The 26,886-nt window shown below is 39.6% G+C and overlaps 1 protein-coding gene across 9 annotated transcripts in view; it reads left to right on the top strand.

Moving 5' to 3' along the window:
- ESRRG (estrogen related receptor gamma) overlaps window positions 1-26,886 on the top strand; it is a 365,234-nt gene that overhangs the window by 154,702 nt on the left and 183,646 nt on the right. For 2 of the 9 annotated variants that reach the window (XM_044282193.1, XM_044282194.1), the window contains exon 1: window positions 8,140-8,353. The exons of 1 other annotated variant lie outside the window; for it this stretch is intronic. In XM_044282193.1, coding sequence (XP_044138128.1) covers window positions 8,298-8,353 — 56 coding nt within the window. In that variant the 5' untranslated portion in view covers window positions 8,140-8,297. Of the gene's footprint in view, window positions 1-8,139; window positions 8,434-14,317; window positions 14,396-26,886 lie in introns of those variants that run through there. 6 more of the 9 variants (XM_044282191.1, XM_044282192.1, XM_044282195.1 and 3 more) reach the window with 6 other exon arrangements.

Genomic DNA, 26,886 nt, shown 5'->3' with positions numbered 1-26,886 from the left:
CAACCTTCCCCTTTAACAGTGACTTTCACAGTACACCACCCCCTTGACAGTGACTTCCAGAGGGGCCCGCCCCCTTAACAGTTGCCTTTATAGCAACACTGACCTCCATAGCGGACCATACCCTTAACTGTGACTTCCACAGCAGCCTGCCCCTAGGGTGGCCAGAGGTCCAGTTTTAGGCCGGACAGTCTGACTTTCAGACTCCATGTAGGGCCTGGATGGACACAAGGATGTCCTTTTGAACAGCTCACTCTAAGACAGCAGCACTGTGCTGTCTGAGTGTGAGCTGCAAGAAGAAAGTCACCCCTACAGCTGACAGAAGTTAATTTTTAACTTAATTTTTTATTCCCTTTTAAGCTAAGGAGTGCGAGGGACGTGACCTAACCAGATCAGGGTGTGGCTTAGCAGGACCTAGGAGTTGATTTTTAACTTAATTTTTTCAATCCCTGTCAGCTGAGTGGGAGGGAGCATGGCCTAACTGGATTGGGGGTGTGTCCTTTTGAACAGCTCAGTCTAAGACAGCAGCACTGTGCTGTCTGAGTGTGAGCTGCAGGGAGAAAGTCACCCTCCCTCCCACCCCTGCAGCTGTCGGCTAAGGAGTGGGAGGGGGCGTGGCCTAACTGGATCAAGGGCGTGGCTTAGCTGGACCTGGGGGCTAGGTGTTACGTTCGTCTTCTGAGAGTGGACACATTCTGGCAGGGGGTGTGTCTGGGCTCCTTCCTGCAAGAGTGACGCCCCTCTGGGCACTTACTGGCTCACTTGCATATCAAATAAACTGTATTTTCAGAAGATAAAAACATCTATTGCTGGAACAAAGGCACATCTTCAAATAAGGTACTAAGTGCTATTAGGCCATGGCTTTACTTCAGTAGCGATTATCCTGGTGTCAGATTTCCTTTAAAGCTCTCCTACAGCAGTGAGACTAAATGGCTGGGTTGTTATGGAAACCTGGAGTAAAACTGTGTATGTGGAAGCTGGAGGACCTGCAAGCTTCTATTTGCTGATAAGGGTCATGTGACCGAGCTTCTATTGGCTAATGCATTTTTTGAGAATATCTCAGGAACAGTGCGTCCTAGAGAGCTGAGACCTGGTCTAAAACCTTCCCGGACACCTGATGTACCTGTGTGCCACATTTCGTGATTGTAAATGCGACGGTGCGGATTCCTTTAGCGGACACACACATACAGTCAGCTTTATATATATATATACTAGCAGAAGGACCCGGCTTCGCTCGGGTATATTTAATCTATTTCATCTAATGTTTGTGTGTGTCGTTAAAAGATATCAACACTATCCACTATAACAGTGACATCTACATCACCCCGACCCCAAAACAGTGACCTCTACAGCCCCCGACCCCTTAACACTGACCCCCCTACAGTGCCCCGTCCCTTAAAATTGGACCTCCACAGCAGCCCATCCCCTTAACGTTGACCTTTAAAGCAGCCTTCCCCTTTAACAGTGACTTTCACAGCATACCACCCCCTTGACAGTGACCTCCACAAGGGCCCGCCACCTTAACAGTGGCCTTTACTGGATCGGGGGCGTGTCCTTTTGAACAGCTCACTGTAAGACAGCAGCACAGTACTGTCTGAGTCACCCTCCCACCTCTACAGCTGACAGAAGTAGATTTTTACATTCATTTTTTAAATCCCTGTCGGCTAAGGCGTGGCCTAACCAGATCAGGGGCGTGGTGTCGTTTTAAGTCTTCTGAGGGTGGACACATTGTGGCAGGGGGCGTGTCTGTGCTCCTTCCTGCAAGAGTGTCGCCCCTCTGGGCACTTACTGGCTCACTTGCATATCAAATAAACTGTATTTTCAGAAGATAAAAACATCTATTGCTGGAACAAAGACACATCTTCAAATAAGGTACTAAGTGCTATTAGGCCATGGCTTTACTTCAGTAGCGATTATCCTGGTGTCAGATTTCCTTTAAAGCTCTCCTACAGCAGTGAGACTAAATGGCTGGGTTGTTATAGAAACCTGAAGTAAAGCTGTATGTGGAGGCTGAAGGACCTGAGAGCTTCTATTGGCTGATAAGGGTCATGTGACCAAGCTTCTATTGGCTAATGCATTTTTTGGGAAAAAATCGGGAACGATACGTCCTAGAGAGCTGAGACCTGTTCTAAAATCTTCCCGGACACCTGATGTACCTTTGTGCCAAATTTCGTGATTGTGCAGATTCCTTTAGCGGACACACACACATACACATATACACTCAGCTTTATATATTAGATTTGAGAGATAGTTTTTATTTGTGTGTGACCACTATAGTGTGCAAGCACGACCACCGCTACTGGATTTCTGGATGTTTGTAACCTCTGGAGTGTATAATGTGATGGAAAATGAATCCAGACAGCAAAGGAAGCAATATGGATAATCACAATACATTAGTAAGTGGCTTTATCTACATGATAAATTCAATTTTCTGAAGTGAGACAACCCTTTAAGGACTGGTCATCAAATGTCTTGTTCTGAAATATAACTTTAATTAGTAGATTTTTTTTTTTTTTTTTTTTTAAAGGTAGAATGCAAACAATAAGCAATTATAATATTATTATTATTAATAATATTTTACATCATTCATACCTTAGTTGATGTAATCATTTTACTGGATGACTTAGGCCTCATGCACACGAACGTATTTTCTTTCCGAGTGCGTTCTGTTTTTTATTTTGGCGTACCATATGCGGAACCATTCAATTTACTCAGAGCGCATTCCGTTTCCGTATGTCCGTATTTCCGTTCCGTTACGCATTACGCATTACGGACAAGGATAGAACTGTTCTATTAGGAGCCAGCTGTTCCGTTTTGCAAAATACGGAATGCACACGGCCGTCATCCGTATTTTAGGCGGATCCGTTTTTTGTGGACCGCAAAATACATACTGTCGTGTGCATGAGCCCTTACAGTGATATTACAAAGTATCATTAACATCAGTTTTAATTTAGCATTTTTGTGACTTTTTTGTGTAATATAATTGTACAATTTTTGCCATTTTTATGGTCTCATTTATGGACACCACAATTTGAGGTTGTGCTTCTGTATTACATTATTACATCTGCTTATAAAATGCACAGAAGACATCTGTTAGGTGGTACTCTGGGCAGCACCGCCGGGTCGGCCATCGTGGCCTTCAATGCGTCCAGAGTGGCCGGTACGTACCCATCAACCTGGTGAGTATAAAGGAGGAAATCAATTTGAAAATTTAAAAATTCAACCTGAATTCTGTACAATTTGTTTCAGGAGAACTGAGGGAGAGGGAAACAATTAGGGAATTGTTGATTTTGGTCAATTTTATTCGGACCTGAATCGGACAGCCGTTTTGGTCAATTTGATCTATACCGATCATGGCGATTAAGGGGTTAAATGTCCTACTCCCTCCTCCGGCTGGAGAATGTACTGTCACTATGACGTACCTGTATGGCAATACAAGGGTATGCTTTGTCTTCTAGAAACAGTGCCACCATTGCCCATAGGTGGTGACTGGTATTGCAGTTTATCCTCTTCGCTTGAATTGGACTGAGTTGCAAGACCAGGTGCAGACTAAGAGTGTCGGCGGTAAAAAACATAAGAAGACACTTTTTTCAACATGTTAGGAGGTGTGATCCAGGATAATGGTTGTTGTAGTGTAAGATTCCACGCCTATGTTTCTCCTAGTGTATGATGATAATGATGGGAGTAGTAGTTTGGTACAATCCTGGGGCACGAGGCGTATGATGCCCCACTGATGAGAACCTCCTGTAACCTACCGTACAAATCAGGCGCATTAGATATGAGCTTTATTCACCAAAAACACAGACGAATTAAACAACACGAGATGATAAAGCAATTACATGACCCCCCCCCCCCCTCATCACGGTACCTCCACACGGTATTGTATAGGGGGAAGACGTGTAGGTAAACGCTGTACAATCTGCACGATCCCCGGGGGAGAGGACGAGCACATTATAATACCGGAGCGGCGTACGCTACACTCCTCACAAGAGAGCAGGATGGGCTCCGGGGCTCCTCACAGACCACTACCCGCCACCGGGGGTCCGACCGGAGGGGAGCACCTCTCCCGTCCTTTATCTCTCTTGTAAATGACAACACTGTGCACATGTTCAGCATGGAACGAGCTTCACTTACTGCTCAGTGTGCCGACTGTGTATCATCTATCCATCCATCTATCTATCTATTATCTATCTATTTATATCCATCTATCCATCCATCTATCTATCTATCTATCTAATATATATTATCTATCTATCTATCTATCACCAATCTATCGATGTTTCCATTCTCATATCTAGCTCATATTGTTCTATCTGTCTATCTATCACCAATCTATTGATCAGTCCATCCTCATATCTATCTATCTTATTCTCTATCTCATATTGTTGTATCTATTTATCTATCTCTTTCCATCTATGTACTATATATGTAACATCCATCAGACTTTCATCTATTTCATACATATTGATCTGTTTCTCATATCTAATATAATTTTCTACATGTCATACATGTATCTATCATCTGTCTTTCTACAGAGCATCTATCTGTCTTTCATCTATTTCATGTATAAATATTCACCTCTCATATCTATCTATTATCTATCTCTTATCTATCTATCTATCTATCTATCTATTATCTATCTCTTATCTATCTATCTATCTATCTATCTCATATCTATCTCATATCTATCTATCTATCTATCTATCTATCTCTTATCTATCTATCTATCTATCTATCTATCTATCTATCTCTTATCTATCTATCTATCTATCTATCTATCTCTTATCTATCTATCTATCTATCTCTTATCTATCTATCTATCTATCTATCTATCTATCTCTTATCTATCTATCTATCTATCTATCTATCTATCTATCTATCTATCTATCTATTATCTATCTCTTATCTATCTATCTATCTATCTATCTATCTATCTATCTATCTCTTATCTATCTATCTATCTATCTATCTATCTATCTATCTCTTATCTATCTATCTATCTATCTCTTATCTATCTATCTATCTATCTATCTCTTATCTATCTATCTATCTATCTATCTATCTATCTATCTATCCCATATATATCTATCTCCTATCTATCTATATATCTCTTATCTATCTATCTATCTATCTATCTCTCATATATCTTCTATCTATCTATCTATCTATCTATCCAACTATCTATCTCTCTATCTATCTATCTATCTATCTGTCTATCTCATATCTATCTATCTATCTATCTATCTATCTATCTATCTATCTATCTATCTATCTCATATCTATCTATCTATCTATCTATCTATCTATCTATCTATCTATCTCTTATCTGTCTATTTCATATCTTTCTACCTCCATCATACCCTCCCTCCCGCCACACGCCATGCCCCTGCAGACACACAGTAACACGCGGTCAGACGTTCAGACTTATCTCTGGGTTCATCCAGTGCAATAATCGCCGATGTGACATGGAGACACCAGACGATATTCCACTTCTTCAGATCTAGATCCCTGTGTGCCGTATGATTGATACAAGGCTAATTCTAGAACCTATTTCAAGTTCAAGGATTGGTGTAGATCACAAGGGACATGACACTGACTCTGGGGTAGTCTCACATCCTATAATGGGGGACCTCTTCACTTGCAGGGGAGGAGGAAGAAGAAGAAGAAGAGGAGGAGGAGGAGGGGGGGGGTGAAGGCTTTGTCTCTCAGTGTCCATCGAGGAACCACAGTGGGGACAGTCATTTAACTGGATGAAAGCTGGTTGGAGGGAATTTTGCTTTGGTTAATAGGGTAACAGCAGGGGACGTGGCAGGCAATGTTTTTGGGTAGATGTGAAAACATGAAAAGGACCCTGCATGGAAAGATGGCAAATTACCATTATCCTGCAGACTACAGAAAATTAGCAGCTCTAATCCTACCAGGTCCACACGTCTTGTCATTTTTGCAGCGCACGTTCCTTTTTTTATTTATTTTTTCTTACCCCCGTGCCGTCACATATCCCATAGAGAACACGTATGGCCGGACTGTGACATTTGCATTTCGTCGGAATGGTACTCAGGGAAAATAATTAGTGGCATCAATATTGCAGAGATAAAGATTACCCCGCAGCCGGAAAGTGGATGCCTCTTTTACATGCTGACGGGGAACGCTCGCTTTATTCTTTTATGGTATTTTAAATTCCGGTTTCAATCAAAATGTGCTAAAAAAAAAAAGAAAAGAAAAAAAAAGGCATTTGAATGCTGTAAAATGATTAAATGTCTCCCCTGTTAAGGTTTGAGACTAATCTTTTTTGTTGTATAGCGTCTCCAGAATGCTCGCATTTTACTTCTCGTCCCAAAGCTCTTTTTATTCACTGCTCACAGCCAAATTTACATCTTAATTGCAGGGTTCACATTTAACAATATAGACGGCGTAATGCTACTGGTAATTAAGCTTTTAGTACCTGCTTTTGACACTCTGCGCAGTGACATAGTTTCGCGACGTTAACTCCCCGTTCTCTAGCGAAAAAAAAAAAAAGACAAAATCCCCCAAAAAGTTTAAAAAATTTAAAAAGTGGGCCCAGAATAAAAAATAAATAAATTGGCAGCCGTCTCTTATCTCGACTTCATTTCCACCTAACGAAGCCGTCTTCACGGGGAATCGTACTGGGAGACATTTGCAATGCGCTGGACGAGGACCATAAGCACGTGTCGAAAACGAAGGATTCTGGAGGGCGAACGTCCATGTCTTGAAGGACTAAAAAAAAAACTGGCAGGTGGTGTGAGAAAAGTTTCCTTGAGAAGGTGTGGAGATTCTCCAGCAACCTGGGATGGATGGGGTTAAAGCATAACCTCTTATACACCTTACCGTCCTTCCGACGCGATTCGTTTTTTGGATTCTGTTTATTTTGGCAATTATGTATCAGGGATTTTTGAAACATTGTGTCGGGAAATGTTGCATCGGTTTGTAACAAGTTTCCGAATTCTACAGTTGGATTAAGAAGTTAGTTTTTGGGGGAATGTGGGAATGTGATGTTCTTAGGGCTACCATTTTTTGAATGCATATGTTTACTACTGTGCATTTTGGATTTCCTTCCACCCCCCCCATCCTCTTAGGATCTGGAGCAGTGTGCATTTAGTAGGCTGTAATCTGTTCACCGTCGCAAAAATCAGAAACTGATTGATCAATGTGACTGCCCCGGCATTTCTCATTGTTTTTGAACATAATCTGAATTTGTGCGCTCGACGTGTTAAATTTGGTTCCTACTTGCCTGCTCACTTAAAAAGAAATGGGGGTTGACAAGTGCACGAAGGCGTGTACGTTATGTAGACAAACATACAGAACGTTATGTGCGGCTGGGAGGCCGTTTAACCCTTCCTCTACCCCGGGGCTAGCTGCAGCACCTGAAGACTCTGAATCCTCCCTCCCTTCCCCTCACCTCTCAAAAGACTTTCGACCTTTCTAATAGACCGACGGCGGTGCTTTACGGGCGCCGCGTCAAAAACACTTTTTTGCGCACAAGGGTCACGAGAACGATGGCGAGCGCTTCTAGCCCAAAATTGATATCTCGCTCCGCAAAATTTCCATTTCCTTTTTTCCCGCGGCCGGAAAAAAATTCCTCCAAAAACATTTGCAAAAAAGGTGCAAATTTCTTTTTTAAATGCAACACAAAAGACAAATTCAGAGCATCGCCGTTCTAGAAAAGTAAAACGCCACCCAATAGGGAATGGGCATGCAGCGAGGGAAGGTAAAAACTTCATGCTTCAGGAAAATTTTAAAAATAATAAAAAAATTGATATGAAATTTCTTCATTTATTTGGCTCCGGTGAGTTGTGTTTTATGTTGTAACAAACGTTTAATGCCCAAACAGAGGAACCTTTTTTTTTTTTTATTCCCTCTTTGTACTGTAGCCCAAATGAAACATTTGTAGCTCAGGAGAAATCTCCCCTCTCCATCTCAGTTTTCAGTGTGTCTCAGTCCCCCCCCCCTTCTCTCTCTCTCTCTCTCTCTCACACACAGTACCTGCCTAGCTGTCACAATGTGCTGGAGCTCCTGCCCTCCCCTTCTTCCATTGGCTATTCTCCCACCAATCCAGTAGCCAAGTGGGCCAGAGGGACTGCATATGTAAAGCTCTACTTCATATTAATAAGCTGCAATCGGGGCTTTAAGTCCTTGATTAGGAGAGTGTGAGAGCTTTTGGTCCCAACTGGCTGTGCCTATAGGCTCTTCACCAGGAGAACATTTGTGTTAATTGCACTGTCCTCTGACAAGGAAACTTTGATTTATAGCTGGGGTGCACAAATTATGGTTGCCGGGCGCACATGGATTCGGTAGAACTTTGCCTTCAAGAGTCTTTTTCCCTGCACTACGAGGAAGAGTAGGTACCTCTCTCTCTCTCTCTTTTTTTTAAACAAAAATGTTGCTTCTTCTTTCCTCTTTCTTTCGACAGAGATGCAGGTAGGGGCTAAGAGGATTTCTGTGCATGAGTGATCACTGTGTGCCTGTCTTGTCTCTATTGTGTGGAGGTTGCTGCTTTTTTTTTTCCTATTCTTTTAATTGTGCGACTGTGGGATTGTTCCGTTACCTTCCACTGTGAGTCCCGTCACAATCCGAGGAACAGCTGTCTGTCACTCTTTCCTCATTCAGGTACTAAGAATAGGCACTTGGCACAAAAAAAAAAAGAAGCTTAGCGAAGTGTTAAAATGTGGTCGTTTTGCTCCCGTGCTGCACATTTTCCTAGAAACGTCCCCCCACCACCACCTCCCTGGACAGAGCACAAACCTGCATGCCATTCAGACCCACCAGAATGCTTGTCGTGTTGGTCACCGCTGTCACATTTTAGAACACAAGTGACAAGCTCGGTGCTTGGGCAGGGAGGGGGGGGGGGGAGGATAATGAGCAGAAAATGAGAAAGCATGTTTGGAGAAGTGTTTCTGAAGCTGGAGCTTTTGTGTTGCAGCCTGAAGTTAATTTCTAGATGGATAAGCATTAACTAGCTACAATGCAGGCGTTTGTCAATGAGTAACCTGGGCTAGATGTGTGGGGTGGGGGGGGGGGGTTGGAGGTATAGGAAATAAAATGTATTTGATCTGTACAGGACGGAGATTTCCTTCCAAGTGGGAGGAATTCCTAAGTAGTCCTAAGAAGCCTTGTAGTTGTGCAGGAGATGCATGTATTTCTTAGAAAGGATCTGTCATTGATACTTTTGTGTCATGTGGAGCTGCTCGAAGTGCTAACAATGCGAGCGAGCGTCTGTAATTGTGGGAAAGGGGAGAGACTTGTATTGTGTGAAGGAACACACAAGACCATGTGTGACTGTGTCAGCGTGCAGGGCATAACTTAAGCTGCACGCTACAGCCACCTATCCCCCCCCTATAGCTTTAGCATGCTCACCCCCATCTAGAGTAATCACCAACCACCCACTAAACATCTCAATCTAAAAAAAAAAACCTTCGAGAAGTTTTTAAGTTGGGTAGAAACAACCTTTTAAGTGTGGTCCACCGCTCTTGTCTCTGCTAAAGAAGCTTTCTTAAATTTACCTGCTTATGGCTAATTTGAATGATTACTTTAGATAAGCCTCTTAGGCAAGATGCATGGAAATGATCTGCGTGCAGATGTCAGATGCAGGGACCGTGGTTCGAAGGCTTACGGCACACGGAGAGAACATTGGGGTCGTGCTCCGAACCCCACTATCGCTTTTGTACATCGCTGATTGCAGGAGTGACGTCGTCAATGTAGCGGAAGGCTTTGTTATTCTATATGTTAGCGTTATTATTCAGTCTGGGGTAGCAGTCGATGGTTGTCTACTTTGTTGCCGGGACAAAAAAAAAAAAAGAGATAGGGGATTTTTTTTTAGGTAGGATGTGTTGGAGGGGGGCATATCACTGAGAGAATGTAAGTTAAGCTTAGCTGCTACTTCTTTCCAAATAATTGTAACAGATGCAATAAATGTATCGGCCCGTCCTGACATATGTGTCAATCTCATCTGCGGGAATGAAACAGTAGGCTCTTTGCATAAAACTCCTTCTACCTCTGATTAAAATGTTACATTGACTAAAGGATTACCGAGCTGACTTAATTTTACTGACTGTTTTAACAGTTGTCACAGCTGTTGGAAAGCGGAAAATAAAGGCAAATGAAAGAGTCCAAAAAAGGGAAAGCACAGGAGCTGGTGTTGGTAGGAAGAGTCGAGGAAGACAAAAGAATGAGACATGTTAAGAGGATACATAAGGATAAGGGAATCTTATGATGGAATATCGGCCTCTTGCTCCAAAGTTTGTCGGGGTTGGGGGGGGTAATTCTATCTATAGCTATAGGAAGGGCGTAAAGAAGAACTTAAAGTGGAATTGTTGATAAGAAAAGGGCTACTGGCTGTCAAGACGCCAAGATAAGATGACATTAGTGCTACAATAAATGAGTACACAATCTTAAGTGATTGCTTTCAAGTGATCAGGTTTCCAGCTGGGATCCAGCTTTGATTTCCTTTTTTTCTTTCCCCCTTTACTTCACTTTTTCTATTCTAAAAGTTTGATCCCCAGAGACAGGGAGGTGTCACTAAAGCTCCCGTGAAGTTTTTCGAGAAGATCACGACGTAAGTTAGTCCAAGGCTTCGACAGAATCGAAAGACTTGGCATAAATTTTTGAAATTCTCTCCCATTTTTTTTTAATTTTATTTTTATCTCCCAGTCACGAGCTGCAATAGAGATCTCAAAATCAGAACTGTCACGTCCCGCTCTTCTCTTCAATTTAGAATGTTGGAAATAATGGGGAGAAAAAAACCCATCTCATCTACCCCCCCCCCCCCCCCACCACCACATTTACATTTCATTTTGACAGCTCGGTCTTTTCCGGGGGAGCTGTCCCATTTTATAGAGCTGAATGCTCATTTTAATGTGTTTATGGTTGTGCTCTTTTATTTACTGAGCCTAGTGCGTTGCAGCTGTAATTAACCCATGTTATTAGCAAAGCCCTGGTGAATACCCATTAATTTCCCAGAACGGTTGGTCTTTCTGCCTCTCGCTGCACATTTCAAGGTGTATTATGTTTTTGCTTCTTTAAGTTCTAGTCAATGCTTTTACTTTTGATGCCTATTTTTGCATGTTGTAAGGAGGATGGACAGCAGGAGATGGGGACAGAGGTGTATTTCTAGGATTACAGTGGTGACGTTTGGGTCACTGCCTATAGGCTCGCTCCTCCTATAGTCCAATTTTTTTATTTTATTGTTTCTATGTTATTTTTTTGTCCTACTCCCGGGACTGTTCCTGGGCAATGTGATTATTGCACGATGGGCTCTTCACGTCAGATGATCTGATAAGTTCTGTATTGCCCCCTCTGAGTCGTACCAGGTGAACATTTGGCACAATCCCTGTGACCTGTAGAAGTGGAGATGGGAATCTGAACAACGCTTGGAGCACCTCATTTAGTATAGGTAAATCTTGGGGTACACTTTAGATATCAAGGGTGTTGTAGGGAACCTCTTTCCTAAGAGTTGGCTTTATTATTTTGAAATCTTGACACACTTTGAGACTTCAGCTACACTTGTTCACTATGGGACCTATGGGAGTTTCTCTTGTGGATTTGAATGGGGTTAAATGTATCATTATTTTAACAGTGGTATTTGGGGAATTTGCTTGTTCTAATTTATCTTATTGTTTGGGATATTGTACTGTAGAACTGTCTGAGATAGATAGATAGATATTCGATAGATAGATATGAGATAGATAGATAGATATGAGATAGATATAGATAGATAGATAGATAGATAGATAATAGATGGATAAATAGATGGATAAATAAAAGCACAGAATTTGAATGTTCTATGATAAAAACAATCTAGAAGACAATGTCAAACTGATGCAAATGTATTTTTTTTATCAATTTATTTATCCAAATATGTATCTTTGTACTAATTATCTATCTATCGTATTCCTGTTTTCTCTCTGTGCCAGCAGTATTAGTCAGTATCGGGGACCTCAGTGTCCTGATTATTTTGGATAATTATTGGCATTATCTCTGCCCCCCCCCCCAGTGCCCGTTCTCCCGTTCTGCTCCGCGGCCTGGGAACGCAGCCTTTTTGTTCCCCTTCACATCCTGTAGCCTTGTATTAAATTGTCATTGTCCTGAAGTACATGAGAGAGGAATGAATTGCTGTCCCGGCCGTGCTCTGACAGTGGAATATTTAGCCTCTCAGCCTCCATGCTGCTCTATGTGTGTGTTTGATGGAGCAGGAGTGACACCTTAGTCCCCAGCCTGACACACACACAAGCAGTCATCACATCTTCTTCTCCTCCCTGTGGCTCCAACTTCTTCTGTGTGATCGCCCTGTGTTTGTGTGTACACACCGCTCTCTCTGTTTTCTGTCTACAGATTTCTGTCTGTGCTTTCCTGGTGTTTGTGTCACGTGTATACGTTTGCATGGTTGTATGCGAAAGTTGAGGAATGTGCATATAGGATGCGACAGTCCAATTTTATCATGTTGTGTGCATTGTATGTGTGTGTTATTAGTGGAAATAGTTTCAAAGAATTGTGTTGTGTACATACGTGTCTCCAGTATGTGTGTTTTATCATGTTGTGTACATACGTGTGTACTGTATGTGTGTTTTATCATGTTGTGTACATACGTGTGCACTGTATGTGTGTTTTATCATGTTGTGTACATACGTGTGTACTGTATGTGTGTTTTATCATGTCGTGTGCATACGTGTGCACTGTATGTGTGTTTTATCATGTCGTGTGCATACGTGTGCACTGTATGTGTGTTTTATCATGTTGTGTACATACGTGTGTACTGTATGTGTGTTTTATCATGTTGTGTGCATACGTGTGTCCAGAATGTCTGTTTTATCATGTTGTGTACATACGTGTGCACTGTATGTGTGTTTTATCATGTTGTATACATACGTGTGCACTGTATGTGTGTTTTTCTCATGTTGTGTACATATGTGTGCACTGTATGTGTGTTTTATCATGTTGTGTACATACGTGTGTACTGTATTTATGCTTTATAGTAAAAATTGTTGCATATCAGCATGTTGTGTACATATGTGTGAATTATAGTCAAATTAATTACGTCTAAGCATGCTGTGTACATATGTGTGTACCGTATGAGTGCCTTATAATTGAAATATTCCCATCTAACCATGTTGTGTACATATGTTTGTACCCAATGTATGTTTTAAAGTCCAAGAAGTTACATATAACCATGTTGTATGGATATGCGTGTACCCTATATGTGTTGTAAAGGAAAAACAGTTATATAAAACCATATTGCATGCATGTGTGTGCACTCTGTGTGTTTTGTACCCAGTGACAATCACATCTACTTGCTATGTGTGCATGTGTTGGGTGCACATGTGTGTGTACACTATGTATGTTTTATAGTAACTGAGATTTCTATTATGTGCATATATGTGTACTGTATGTGTGCTTTATAGTGGCAGCAGTTACAAAGAATCCTTTTATATGTGTACTGTATGTGTGTGTACTGTATGTGTGTACTGTATGTGTGTGTACTGTATGTGTGCTTTATAGTGGCAGTAGTTACAAAGAATCCTTTTATATGTGTACTGTATGTGTGTGTACTGTATGTGTGTGTACTGTATGTGTGCTTTATAGTGGCAGTAGTTACAAAGAATCCTTTTATATGTGTACTGTATGTGTGTGTACTGTATGTGTGTGTACTGTATGTGTGTGTACTGTATGTGTGCTTTATAGTGGCAGTAGTTACAAAGAATCCTTTTATATGTGTACTGTATGTGTGTGTACTGTATGTGTGTGCTGTATGTGTGTGTACTGTATGTGTGTGTACTGTATGTGTGCTTTATAGTGGCAGCAGTTACATAGGATCCTTTTATATGTGTACTGTATGTGTGTGTACTGTATGTGTGTACTGTATGTGTGCTTTATAGTGGCAGCAGTTACATAGGATCCTTTTATATGTGTACTGTATGTGTGCTTTATAGTGGCAGCAGTTACATAGGATCCTTTTATATGTGTACTGTATGTATGTTTTATAGTGGCAGCAGTTACATAGGATCCTTTTATATGTGTACTGTATGTGTGCTTTATAGTAAATTGCTAAGGGTTTGTTTTTTCCTATGCAACAAAGTTGCCCCTTCAGTCACTGGATCTCTGTCTGCTAAGTGACTTGTAATTCCTTCACATAGCTTTATCTAGACATACCTTATACTGGCATGCCTGTCTATTAAGAATATTTACGTTCTTTAATGCTTATTTTGAAGTCCTTATGTAAATGTGTTTTTTTTATATATTATTTTTCATTCATTTATTGTTTTAGGCATTTCCCCCAGACAACTGATAAATTCTTTTATCTTTATCTTAGGGAAATGGTTTATGTACACAGACATGGTGTAAATGTGAGGACGAACTCTTTTTCTGAAAATAAAACCTTACCTTCATGGTAGGACCGTATGTTTTTATTTCCCCCCTTTTTTTCTATATGTGATGTGTCTATTCTATTTTGCCACCTTTTATGGGTTTTTTTGTTTTTTGCTTCATTGCATTTCGCCACTGACTCTACACGCCAAAACATATGTTAACAAACTGACGCAGGACTTCGTGCTCATACTAATGTGTTAAGTTGGAGGTCGCCCCAAAAGCTTAAAAGCTTAACCTGCTGTCAAGTCTCCCCAAAAATTGTCCAAGAGACCCCAACGATGCACCCCAGTATATAGGCAGAGATAGGGGAACATATGTTTCCCTGTGTGTTGCCATTTCGGCTTTCTCTTTGACCTGTCATTACTCAGCCGTGCAGAAACGCAATCCTAATTTCTAATTTCTGCATTTACGTCCAGATTTTTTGACATTATAGGCATTGTTTTGCCGCCCCCGTCGCTGGCACGCACAGTCGGTGTCCTGCAGACATCACAACGCTTACATCTTCATCGTCACCAGCATAGTCCATACCTGTCTAAAACAACTGGAGCATCATATTTTATTCCGTAAAACAGATTGCCCATTTATACAGTAAACACATATTACAGTCTGCGGACATATTTGATAGCATTCCAAATTATTTACATTTCAATTAAGCCTATTATATGTAGAATAATATTTCATATATATATATATATATATATATAATATTTTGTTAGGAACACGTTCTTAACATATTCATTTTCTATACAGTTTTAATTTCCTTTTTTTTGCATGCTTGCTTATGTTAGCCTTTATTCGCTTTATGGAACTTGCATGGTTTATATTGGCGATTTGATCATCACTGGTAATTCTCTTTCCTTTTTATTTTTTTTTTTTTATTGTTGCTCCCAGTTTATCCACAATCGAATACGGTTAGCAAAAGAACAAAATTTGGTGTATGTTACATGGGGAAAGCATGCCCAGTTCACGGGCTACATTGAGTTACGACATTGGGCTTTTATTAAATAGAGAATCGTAGTTCCCCAATCGAATCAAACCTCTGAATGGTTTGCTGTTAGGGTTATGGATGTATTATTATTAATATAATATTTTTTTGTATGCCTTTCGCAGACAGTTTAGGGGTTTGATCATTTGCTATAGGTAATTCAGTGGTATGCCTCGCTGGGCTTTTGAAATTGATATCATGGCGCTGGGATAATAGAGATGCAAAAATAATCTATAGCGATTACAAAAATGTATATATATTTTCTGCAAACAAACATGGTGGGGGCGTTCTCTCTTCGAAATGAATTATGAAAAAAGAAAAAAGAAGCATCCGCATATCTTTCAGCGAAACTAGAACACTATGTTATAATTTACTTGACATCTCACATCTCAGTGGGTCAAAAACATCAGCTGTTGTCACTGACTGGGGGTCAGGCTGCATATTTAGCAGAGTATAGTGATCATCACCAGCACTGTAAATAGGATGAGAAATGGGTCTGTTTGACACATTGTTAGTGGCTAAATATCCATCTATATCAAGAACAAGTAGAAGGCTTAATTTTATTTTTAAGGTGGGAGAAGGGGCAGGGAGGAGGGATAACATATATATATATATATTTTATTTTTATTTGTATTTTTTTTTATAAGCACAGCAGATATGTATTTGTGGTCTAAATAATTGCGTAAATTATAAAGCATCAATACAATATTACACTTAAAAAAAAAATCTATTTAACAAACATTACAAAAATGATACAGGCTGTCACAATCCATCCCATGACTTAATGACCATGACTAATTGTGGGCAAAATAATCCCAAATGGATGTTACATTTAGATGAAAAAAATGAAAAATGTAAATGAAAAAAATGTCCAAAAATTTAATTAATAAAATCAAGAAGGAAGAAAATTAGGCGCCCTGTTGTGGTTCTTTTGTTTTTGTTTTTCCCCAGAAGATGAAACAAACCTTTTATCTCTCCTACTTTGATATCTGCCCCCGTCAAGTGTGTTTTGCTATTGTTTTTCTACATTATAAAAAGGTACCAGTTCAATTACGAATAAGAGAATTGTCTGCACACTAAATAGGCCTGTTATATTTTCCCCTGTCAGCCCTTCAAAAGAAGGTGCCCATCTGTTAGCAGCACTTGTGTTTCCCATGTAATGAAGTGTGAAAATGTAAACTAGACAGGACTCTTTTTCTTCTCCTCCTCCTTCTCCAATTGTCAGTCAAAAAGAAAAGTTTTATAGGGTCTCTGCATACTGATACAGTATCGAAAAAGTCTCCGACCCGCAGTGCAAAGGGCCCAGTAAGCTTCGTCGTCAGACATTGCCCAACATTAGCTAAAAATTTATAATAATGAGATGCGTTATGTACAGTAGGTCGTACAGTTCCAATGTGCCGGCAAATTCTAAAAATTTTACGAAGACCTTTAGATTTGTTTATTGACTAATGTCAATTTTTGTAGGTATGTAATTTGTAAATTTGTAACTTTTTTTAAAAACTAGACGTTGCGCTATAATTTTTTGCTAATAGATTTATAATCAGTTTTTTTTTAAATAAAATGACTCCTCGCTTGGAGGTAATCATATCATCTAGGTGGGTAGGTGGCTATGGTGTAGAGTTCATGACAATACAAAAAATTTCCATTCGAGAATGGAAGGGGTGGGGGGATTATCGCTAATATTCACAAATTGATTTGTCTAAAATACAGCGTGGTCAAGGAATATAATCATGTGTCCGTACAGTATGCGGATATGTAAAAATGTAGAAAACTGAATATGGGATGAGGTTTAGTTTGAGAAATATACTCCGAATACAATGTCAACTGTCGAAAAATATTTGGGGGGTGTACAAGCCAGGCCACATCTAACACAACTATATTCAACGTTCCAAAAAGAGTTATAAAAAATGCTGCCTAAAAAAAAACGTAACAGCAAATTATTATACTGGGATTAAAAAGGGATGACGCCCAGGTGGCGCCTGGACACATTAAGGAGCCAATCACATTAGTTCGAATGACACCTGTCTCATCTGTCATATCGCCCCGGTCTCACAGATGCTGAAACAACAATTGACCAAGATGTAGAGGCTGATATGTTGGTCAACGGTGGTGCCTCAGCTCCATTAATGGGTCTAATCTACATTGCCTTAAATAAACTGGGATTCTGTCATTACGTTGGCCTAACTAAAGATAAAAAAAAAAGCAAAAATACACAACGTAACACAAATGAAAATTCTATGGCGGTGGCACACAATTCATTGCATAGCCAAACAAATTAGAAAAAATTCACTGCATTAACTTTGCTGTCAGAAGGTCAAAGCGAAGCAGTCGTGCATTTCAAGCTGAAAATGCAATAACCCCTTCAGTACCATAGGTGCGTGCAATGCATAACATTTACTGTAAAACCAATTCATTAGTCTCACGTTGAAAACATTTGTCTTGGGGTCATGCATAGGGCACGTGACTGCCAATTCTCATTCACTGAGCTGGGGCTCTACCTGAGGTTCCTACTTTATTTGCCTAAGCGAAGAGATCCATTAACAGCACCCATGAAGAAATCAGACTGGTTTAGGAATTATTTTTTTAAATAAATAACGCTAAATGTTTTTATTAACTTTTGTTTTCTTAAATATTTTTAGACGTAAAAAGGAAAATATCTACATAACAATATAGCTCATATAATACCTATCTAACAAAATAGCCCAAATGTAAAAACACATAGAAAGTCTGATAATAATAAGCATTTTTTTCAAAATACAAAAAAAGAAAATTTTTTATATAGTGTTCTTGGCCTTTGAATTTATTATCGTAGCCTTTGGACTGGAGCAGCACTCATTTGTACCTTATCCCTTGAATGGCATTCTATCACCCTTTGCTAATTATTTTTTTAATTTAATAACATTTTTGAGGGTATTTGACTGTGGTGGGAACACTTGCGGGTCAAGTGGGAGGGAATTTTTTTTATTTTATTTTTTAATTATTGTGAAAACTGAAATATAAGTTGTTTTTAATGCTAATTTGCATGTCCACACTTGGCCCCTTGTACCTAAACCGATCACTCGTAGTCATGTGATCAAAAGGATGAAACAGGATGTTGAAGGTGCCATATCTTGATCTCACTTTTACAAAAACATACCCTCTCTGCGGTCTTGATTGTTCCAGCCAGAAAAGTTTCACAAGTGCAACAACACTGGTCTTGACATGATGTCTTCATGCCGACATATCATGATGTGAGGTTACAGGCCGTTACAGATATTTTTCTTAATTTTTTTTACATTTTTACATTTTTTTAAATTAACATGTTTAGTTTTATTAACATCTTTACCCTTAAAACACAGGAGTAAAATACATAACATGACACTGTCTTGTCTGTGGACTTTCAGGCCGACCTGAGAACGGTGAATATTATTTTTACAGTTAATCATTGGTCAGAGCCGTGCTGCGCTTTGAACATTCAAAGCTTTTATGAAAAATGGTTAGCACGTGACAAAAACTAAATTTATGACTGCCATCACATATATATAGGACTGGTACAACCTCGGTGACCTTTCACCCACCCTTGAGATTAATATACTGTAGGCCGTTCATTAGGTTTGGTAGGGCTTGAAATTTTCTTGATTGTTGGGGTTGAAAATTAAAAAAATAAAAAATTGTTATGGAGAAGGGATCTGTAGTTAAAAAAAATAATTATATATATATATATATATTGTGGGGATTCGCTCTGGTAGTTGGGATAAGCGGGTGCAATACAGGGGCAAAGTACAAGTTCGTAATTCAAATGTCCGCATTTATTCGCACATAAGGTCAAACAAAAAACACTCTTTGCAGGGTTGGTGTTTGTTCACATCGAGTAGAAAGTTCATGCATAGCAAAAAACTTCACCTTGTCTGCGGTTCTGCCTCCAGCAGTCTAAATGCAGGCTTTAGGTGGCCTGCTCTCCCAACACTCCGGTCTCAGCTTTTCAGCCCAGCACAGGGCTCAGATCATAACCCACTCAGCGTTCTCTGCTGCTAAGCCCAGCTGCCTTTTTAAGGATAGCCAGGTGCTGACAAAACCTGGCCTGGAACGTTGGGAGTAGTCACCCACCCAGCACTTTGAATACTCCCAATAATAGCTGTCCCGGATCAGCTATTTACAGCCATACTAAATAGCAAAAGTGTCAATCAGCATTAGCTGCCGCTGACACATGAAAATACCAGCTCTTACTTCACCGAGGCCAGGAACCTCAGTGACACATACCTACCATCAATGACGACCCCTTGTACCTTCCTACAATATATATATACATATACATATATTTTCTGGGGAGGGGCTTATAGATGGCCACCCAGCGGTGACTTATGAGTTGTCAAATGTTCTAATCCTTTTTTATATTTATTTTGTTTTTGTTTTTTTTAAAGTGCAAGCCTAAAAGTTAATTGGCAGGCAAATTTTTTCTTTAGTTGAAAGGGTACCGTTACGCAAAGATTTATCTGTACAATAATTCTAAGAATCAGGCACAGATAACGTCAGCTAACAAGTCACTGCAGAGCCTAGCACAAAAGCAGAAAAGATCAGTGTTATTTAGCAGTTTTGTTCCAGAGAGTGTAGCTGTGAAGAATATGTGAAAACATGTCACTTTCTGTAATCTAACTGGCAATACCAGGGAATCTTTTCAAGATTACGACGTGAGAGAGGGCAAAAAAAAATCACTGAGTAAGAGATAAAAAATAGGTTTTATTAGGATTCCTATTGATTTCATGGGAATGAAATTGAGCAAATTTTGATTTTTTTTTAATAATTGAGTTTGTTCCAATTTCTCTAGAGGAACTAATTAGCGTCATAAATGAAGTGTTTGGTATTATCCATTTTCATATGTTTGAGATGAGCCGAGAGGTTGACACAAAGACAGCTGTTCATCGTGATATGTTATGATAAAATTTAGCGGGAAAAAAAAAAATAAAAAAAAAATAATATCCACAAGACTGAAGAATGCAATAGAAACTTGATTACAAATAACAACATGAATTTCAGACATTGAGGGAATATGGGCCCAGACCAACTTTGCTTACAACCATTGGATGGAGTGAGTCAATGTTACGAAGAAATTTGACATTGTGTATCTCAATTTTTTTGTGTATTTTCTAGATGAATTTTGTAAGGTAATACAATTACTTGTGATATTCTAGTTCAACTTTTAGTCCTGGTAACTGGAACAGGTAAAATTATTAAGTACTTTGGCCCCTATCGTAGCCTAATGTTGCCCAGTGTAGCGCCGGCAGTGCGCACTATCAGCAGTTTACATTGCTGATTTCATTCTAAGTATGAATGTGTATAAATACAGTTAGTTAGTTTGGTTTATCTGATAGCCTAGCGCGGGGAGAGAGGAGCCGAACAAACTGTTTTTCAGTAAATTCGCTGTTCATACACCTGATAAGATTGAAATAGCTTTCGAAATGCTGATATGCTTTGAATAAGAAAAGAATAATCAGTTTTACTGGCACCGTCTTATCGGGAAGGCAGTTAAATGCCAGTGCTTTTACATTAGCAGAAGTGAACGTCTTAGACGCTGCTGGTGTTTTCTTGAAGTTAAAGAGTTATATCTTTTCGAGGAGGAGAATTATAAATGGTAGGGTAGATTACCTGCCGTACAATAACAAGCCCAATCTACTGACGAAATATATAAATGTAGGATCGAGAATAAGACGATAAAGTGGCTACAGATGTCGGGTTCTCACCAAGTGGTTGGGTGCCCCTTGCTATACCTTGAGTTGTAGGAAAGGTTTCTTTAGATGTTTGAATCGATCAAATGAAATATTACATTTTGGGAGGAAAAATGAAAAAAAAACACCAATAAAATAAAAAAAATGTTTACATGAACATTTTCTTTAGGTTTTAGTTGAAATTTACATTGAAATGTATCGGGCTATGCTTTGTTTCAACAAATGTGATTGACAAGGTTATTGGTGCCCATTTATGTTATGTACATACACTTTGGGTCTAAAATGTATGATTTTCGAGAGACAGGATTCTACCATTGCAAGTACTGGGATCCCTTCTGCAGGAAGTCAAAAAGGTTGAGTTAATTCAAATGGAGAATGTTTTTTGTGGAGGTAGGGTAGAAGTTTAGTTGTTTCTTATCTGTTTCCACTTGTCAATGTCATATGAAGGAAAGGAGGTTTTGAGAGATTAAATGGGTTAATGCGGCATGGAATGAGGGACCCTGACCAACCTAATGTTCAACATTTTGTAGAAGGCAGAAGATAAAGGGGTAACCTCCCTTCCCCAATCCCTTTCATCTTTGTCCTGTCCCTTCTACTGACTGAAGCTAATGAACTTATGCCTTTTGTCAACCATACTGTCTTATATAACTATGTCATTTGCAGTACATAGTAAATAAATGGGGCGGGCTACAGATTTGGACCAGGCTCAAGTCAACAAAAAAATGGCGTAGTTGCAAATTTTGAAGTGTACTGCAGCGGAGCCAAAGTAGCCGCTTGATTCGTCATTTGCTAGTCTGCTTGTATTTCCATTGACGCCTACTTTGCTGCACTGCAGATTTCCCGGCTCAGCTGATTACACGTTACCTGTTGCCCATTTGTTCCCACAGGCAGGATTGGCGACTCCATAATTTATTGCAGAATGAGCAGGGGGGTTGTTTGGTGACTCAGAACCAAAATAAACCATACTAAGTCCGAGCTAGCTGAGATGGTACCTTAATTCATACATTAACTATGTTGTCCTCAAGGTCAATTGAGTTCCTAAGATGCTAAAAACAGATTTTTTAACTTTTTGAATAAAAAATATTGCTGTTTTTAAACTCTTTTCTCAAGTTAGATTGTCTTATTTCATGTCCTGCTGTATAGGGCAACCGATTGTGATTTTCGCTCATTACATTCACAGTTCCATATGAGTCTGGATACAAGTATTTAATTCCTAATATTTAATCCGCATGATCTCCATTGTGTTTGATCTGTTTAGACTTGGCTTAACATGCTGATTGCACTGAGATGCGTTTAGGTTCACTAGCATATACTTATAATTTACACTCTAGACAGGAAGATTAATGTCTTCATTATAGTTGGGAGCAGATTTGGAGGGGTTAACAAATTTTGAGACTTTCTTAACTCATGTGGCTGTTTGTATTCCCTTTTCCCTTACTTACTCTTTGTCTCCGTTCCTCTCTGTCGCATTTCTCATTTTTCTTCATTTTATGCTTGGAAGTGGCTGTTGCATTCTGATTTGATAAATGATAGTGTAAAAAGTGTTTTGATTGATTTTGGATTAGTATTGATTGCTCTTGATTAGATCACTGACACCCTGTGATCAATATGATTCGATAAGACACTGTGCCTCCCTTCTATCCCTCACAGCCAGCCGGGGGGAATACAAGAAAACTGAATGGTCAAGGATGATAAATTGACCAAAATGTATGGATCACCCAAGAATCCAACATTTTGTCTGTAACGGTTTGAAGCTACAGACCATTTAATAAAATAAAGCATGACCTGAGTGGTTTCCATTTACTTGCCTATCCTGCTTCGAAAGCACAAATACTTGGCCAAAAATGAGACAACTTCAAGTGAAGTTCCAAGATTACAATTTTATGCTCTTGATTAAATCGACCTTCATCAAAAGCAAATATGGACCCTCAGAGATTTTTCTCTCTCTGCTTAGCTTTAAAAGCCAGATTAAAAACAGTATTATGTAGTATACCAAGAAGTCCTTAAAGCTTTTAGAAGAACGCTAAGAATGACACAACTTTGGGATGGTTGTAGGCAGACCCAACTTTAACTGTTGCTTTACGTGAGCTAGAGAGAGTGTTTCTCAAGCAATCCTCATTTAGAGAGTCTCTTAAAGTCCATGGATTTATTAGAACCTCTTTCCCATCTTAAAATGTATTTATCAGAAAGACCGCCACATGACCTCAGCCTTACTTTAGTAGACTATTAGAAGTCTGAGATGAAGCTCGAAACTCCATACTTTTACTAACTCCGATTTTGACTGCTATTCTAGTGTCCAAAATTCTAGAGCTATCAAATATTCTTTCCTCATTTTCCATTTAACCAGGTTGGAATTAAAAAGCAGTTAGCTTGGCTTTCCCATTCTAATCCCAATTTGCCTCTGTGCTTGTAATGTTTTTCGTATGCCTAGTTTGGAGATGATTAATCCAACTTTATTAGTACAGCCAGGACAAGTGCTACGTGGTGGTGAATAATATAAATTTGTTCTCCCAACTAAACCTGCCAGTTTTAACTCTCTGAAAACCAGATCTAATAACGGCACAACACAGATCCACTTGTGTGAGGCAGTATTGGCTTGTAACATGTTAAATCAACGCCATGCATATATTCATGGGGCTACAGCTACTACTGGTATCCTCCACCATGTGACATATATTACTGTGTTTTCATAAAGAGTTATTTCCGTATCGATTTGATATTCTACATTGAGCTTAATCATTTTCAAAAATTTGGGCAAAAAAAATTCATTTTTGTATTGAAAGTAAATGATGAGCATAATCATAAATCCTGCTTTCAAAGAGACTTATCTCAGAACTTCAGATCTGCTTGTGGGATTTATATATTAGAATTCACAGTGAGGGGCCAGCACCTGGCAGGACTCCCCACTTCTGTGTATAATTTGGAGGTCATTAACCCTCAACTTTGATCATTGACTCTAATAGTCTTTAGGTTGGCAGATTATTCATCTGAAACTAAATTGTGCACCATTTCCTACAAAATAAGGAAAAAAAATTGCTTGGATTGTTAAATAAGATGCTAGGTCTTGGGATACCACATTGACAAGATTTATGGTGCATTCCTTTCAATAACACCCACTCCGTGTCAACCCATTGAAGGGCTTGATTACCTTCTACAGCAGAGCCACAAACACCTTTATCAACCGCTAATTTTAAAAAATTTCTATAGTTCTTTGTTTTATAAAGCCACATAGACCAAGTATACTCTGCTACACTATGCTGAGGTCATAGATTGTCTACAATATGTACTGTATATCAACTGAATTTGTTTTATCTCATGTCCATACTCAAGTGTTACCACGAGGGGGCACTAATTAAAGACTAGCTATGGAAAATTCCCTAGGTTTGTGGAGGCCTTGTGGAGTAGTGGAAGAAATGACCAGTATTAATCTCTAGCAAAAATGGAAATAATAATAATTAGCAAAGTCAGACAGTCTTTCCTTGGTGGTCCAATGTACTCACATCAAGCTGCTCTTAAAAAAATTAGCCGCACATAGACTTTTTTCTTGTTAGTGGAACCATTGACATTAATACCACTCTCATGTCTATGTGGATAGTCCAACTTTCCTTTACCTGGTACAAACATTTAGCCCAGTGCTTAAGTCTAGTATTTAGATATCATGGCAAAGTGGCTTTTGGCACCTCTCTTGGCCCCAAGTGCACACAGCCTTGCCAAGCTATTCCCCGATTCCAGTCTCGGTAGAAATTGTATGCGAATTGTAATGGAGGAATTTGAGAAGACAGCTGTTTAGTCAACACTCTTTCTACCTACAGCTATCATATGTCTATTGCCACCTTAATGGGATTTGAAATATATTCCCTATCCACAGGACTGGGAATAAGTGTCTGATTGGTGGGGATCTGGCTGCTGGGAACGGGAGAACGGGGGTTCTGTACCTTCTGTATGAATGGAATCGTGGTCAAGCATGTATGCTCCTGCTTACTTCATTCTGTATCGGACTATCTATGGCAGTCCCGTAGAGTTGAATGGAGTGTTAGTGCTCATGCTCGATTGCTGCTACATTCATATGGTGGGTCAAGGGACCCCTGTTCTACTGATCAACGGTGGTTATAACACCACGGATCAAACACCTATACCCTGTCCTTTGGAGAGGATAAGTTTAAATCTTGACAACCCGTTTAAAGGTTGATGATCTATCCTTAAGACAGGTCATCAATATCTGATAAGTGGGGGTTTTACTCCTGGCACACCCATGATAAGCTATTGGAAGAGATTGCGTTGGTCCAATTAGCTCTATGGTAGCACGTTCATCAGTCACAAGGCCTAGACGCAGCTCAGTCCTATTCAAGTGAATGGAATTATACTGCAATATCAAGCACAGCCACTATCCAACGTATAGCGCTGTGCTTGGTATGCTATGGAGGCTGGAGTGCTTACCAGAATACTACAGCCTCTTCAAACAGCTGATCGGTGGGGTTGCCGAGTTTCAGACCCTCATCAGTGAGATATTGATGACCGATCCTGAAGATAGGTCATCAGTATTCTACTCCTGGAAAACCCCTTTAAACTAAAAGACCCATGAATAAGAAGCCTAGTGTAATGTAAAAATGTGCACACAATTTGGGGGGGTTCAGTAAGTTTGTTCAGGCAATTTACATTGTGTTCCCAACAGGAGCTGTATGTATGAGGCACAGGCTAGTGCTGCAAGAACCATGAGCCTTCAGCAGACAGCTAGCTGGCAGCAGGTGTGAACTACATAAAACAGGATTAAGAGAGTAGCAGAGTGTACACTAAAAACAGAAACCACACGCCCCTTTCATCCCATCTTCAAAGACATAGAAGTCAGAAGTCAGTGGACTCCTGCATACCCTGTTTACCAAACAGCGCTCTATCCTCTGGGCAAACTGATCCGGGCAGTTGTAATTACTTAACCCTTCCCTCAAAGGGTTAAAATGAAAATCCATTGAGGGAGAGCAAGATACAATCTACCATTTCAGGTTGGAAGGTGCTATTACTGTATAGTTTTAATTTAAGCATTTTTTTTTATTGGAAAATTAAGTAGTTTGTAACATCAGCTAAAAAAAATATAATAAAAAATAAAAGTAAAGCTACAAATAAAGTCATGTACACAGTATACACCAATGTGTGTGTATGTGTTGAGTATTAGGACAGTAATGTGTATAGCCAGGTGTTCGAAGTCATGTGAAGTTACAAAACCTTGTTTCTTGGGTAGACTTATTTTGCAAATTGGGGATCATTTACTAACATCCCTACGCTAGTTTGTTGGAGTAAAAAACAAAAATGTCAAGACCCCTTTTTGCAACTTTTATAAGCATTTTTTCAAGCATTTTATGCCGTCCTCACCACTTGGGAGTGGCAAGGTAGTGGTGGGGGTGTGGTGGGTGTCGAAACATCGGCCCAGGCATATTTTCTAACATTTACGTCTGGAAAAAGACGTAAATATTGGTAAAAACCTACTACTCTCATGGACTGGGGTAGTTTTTCTCACCAGGCACATGGACTACTGTAAATGTGTCTAATTTATAACGAGACGCTGAACTCATCATAAATTATTCGCATCCTCCGGCAGTGCAGGGGGGTCAAAGAAAGGTGTAAATGACCCCCATTGAACCAAAAAAGTTGCATGTGCTGAATTTAGATGGTAGAGAAGTCGTTACGTAAGTGATGTTTTTGTGTTGAGTTTTTCCCGGAACTTTTTGCTGTATTTTTTTGCGTGGGGAAAACAAAGAAAAAGCCATGTCCAGAATCCAGATGTTTGTTGAAAATGAAATCTGAAATATGAAACACATAAACAGTACTTTATTT

Source organism: Bufo gargarizans, chromosome 2 (genome assembly GCF_014858855.1).
Source record: "Bufo gargarizans isolate SCDJY-AF-19 chromosome 2, ASM1485885v1, whole genome shotgun sequence".
Taxonomy (NCBI): Eukaryota; Metazoa; Chordata; class Amphibia; order Anura; family Bufonidae; genus Bufo; species Bufo gargarizans.
The sequence above is the reverse complement of the archived record's forward strand: the minus strand, read 5'-3'. Positions and strand labels throughout refer to the sequence as shown.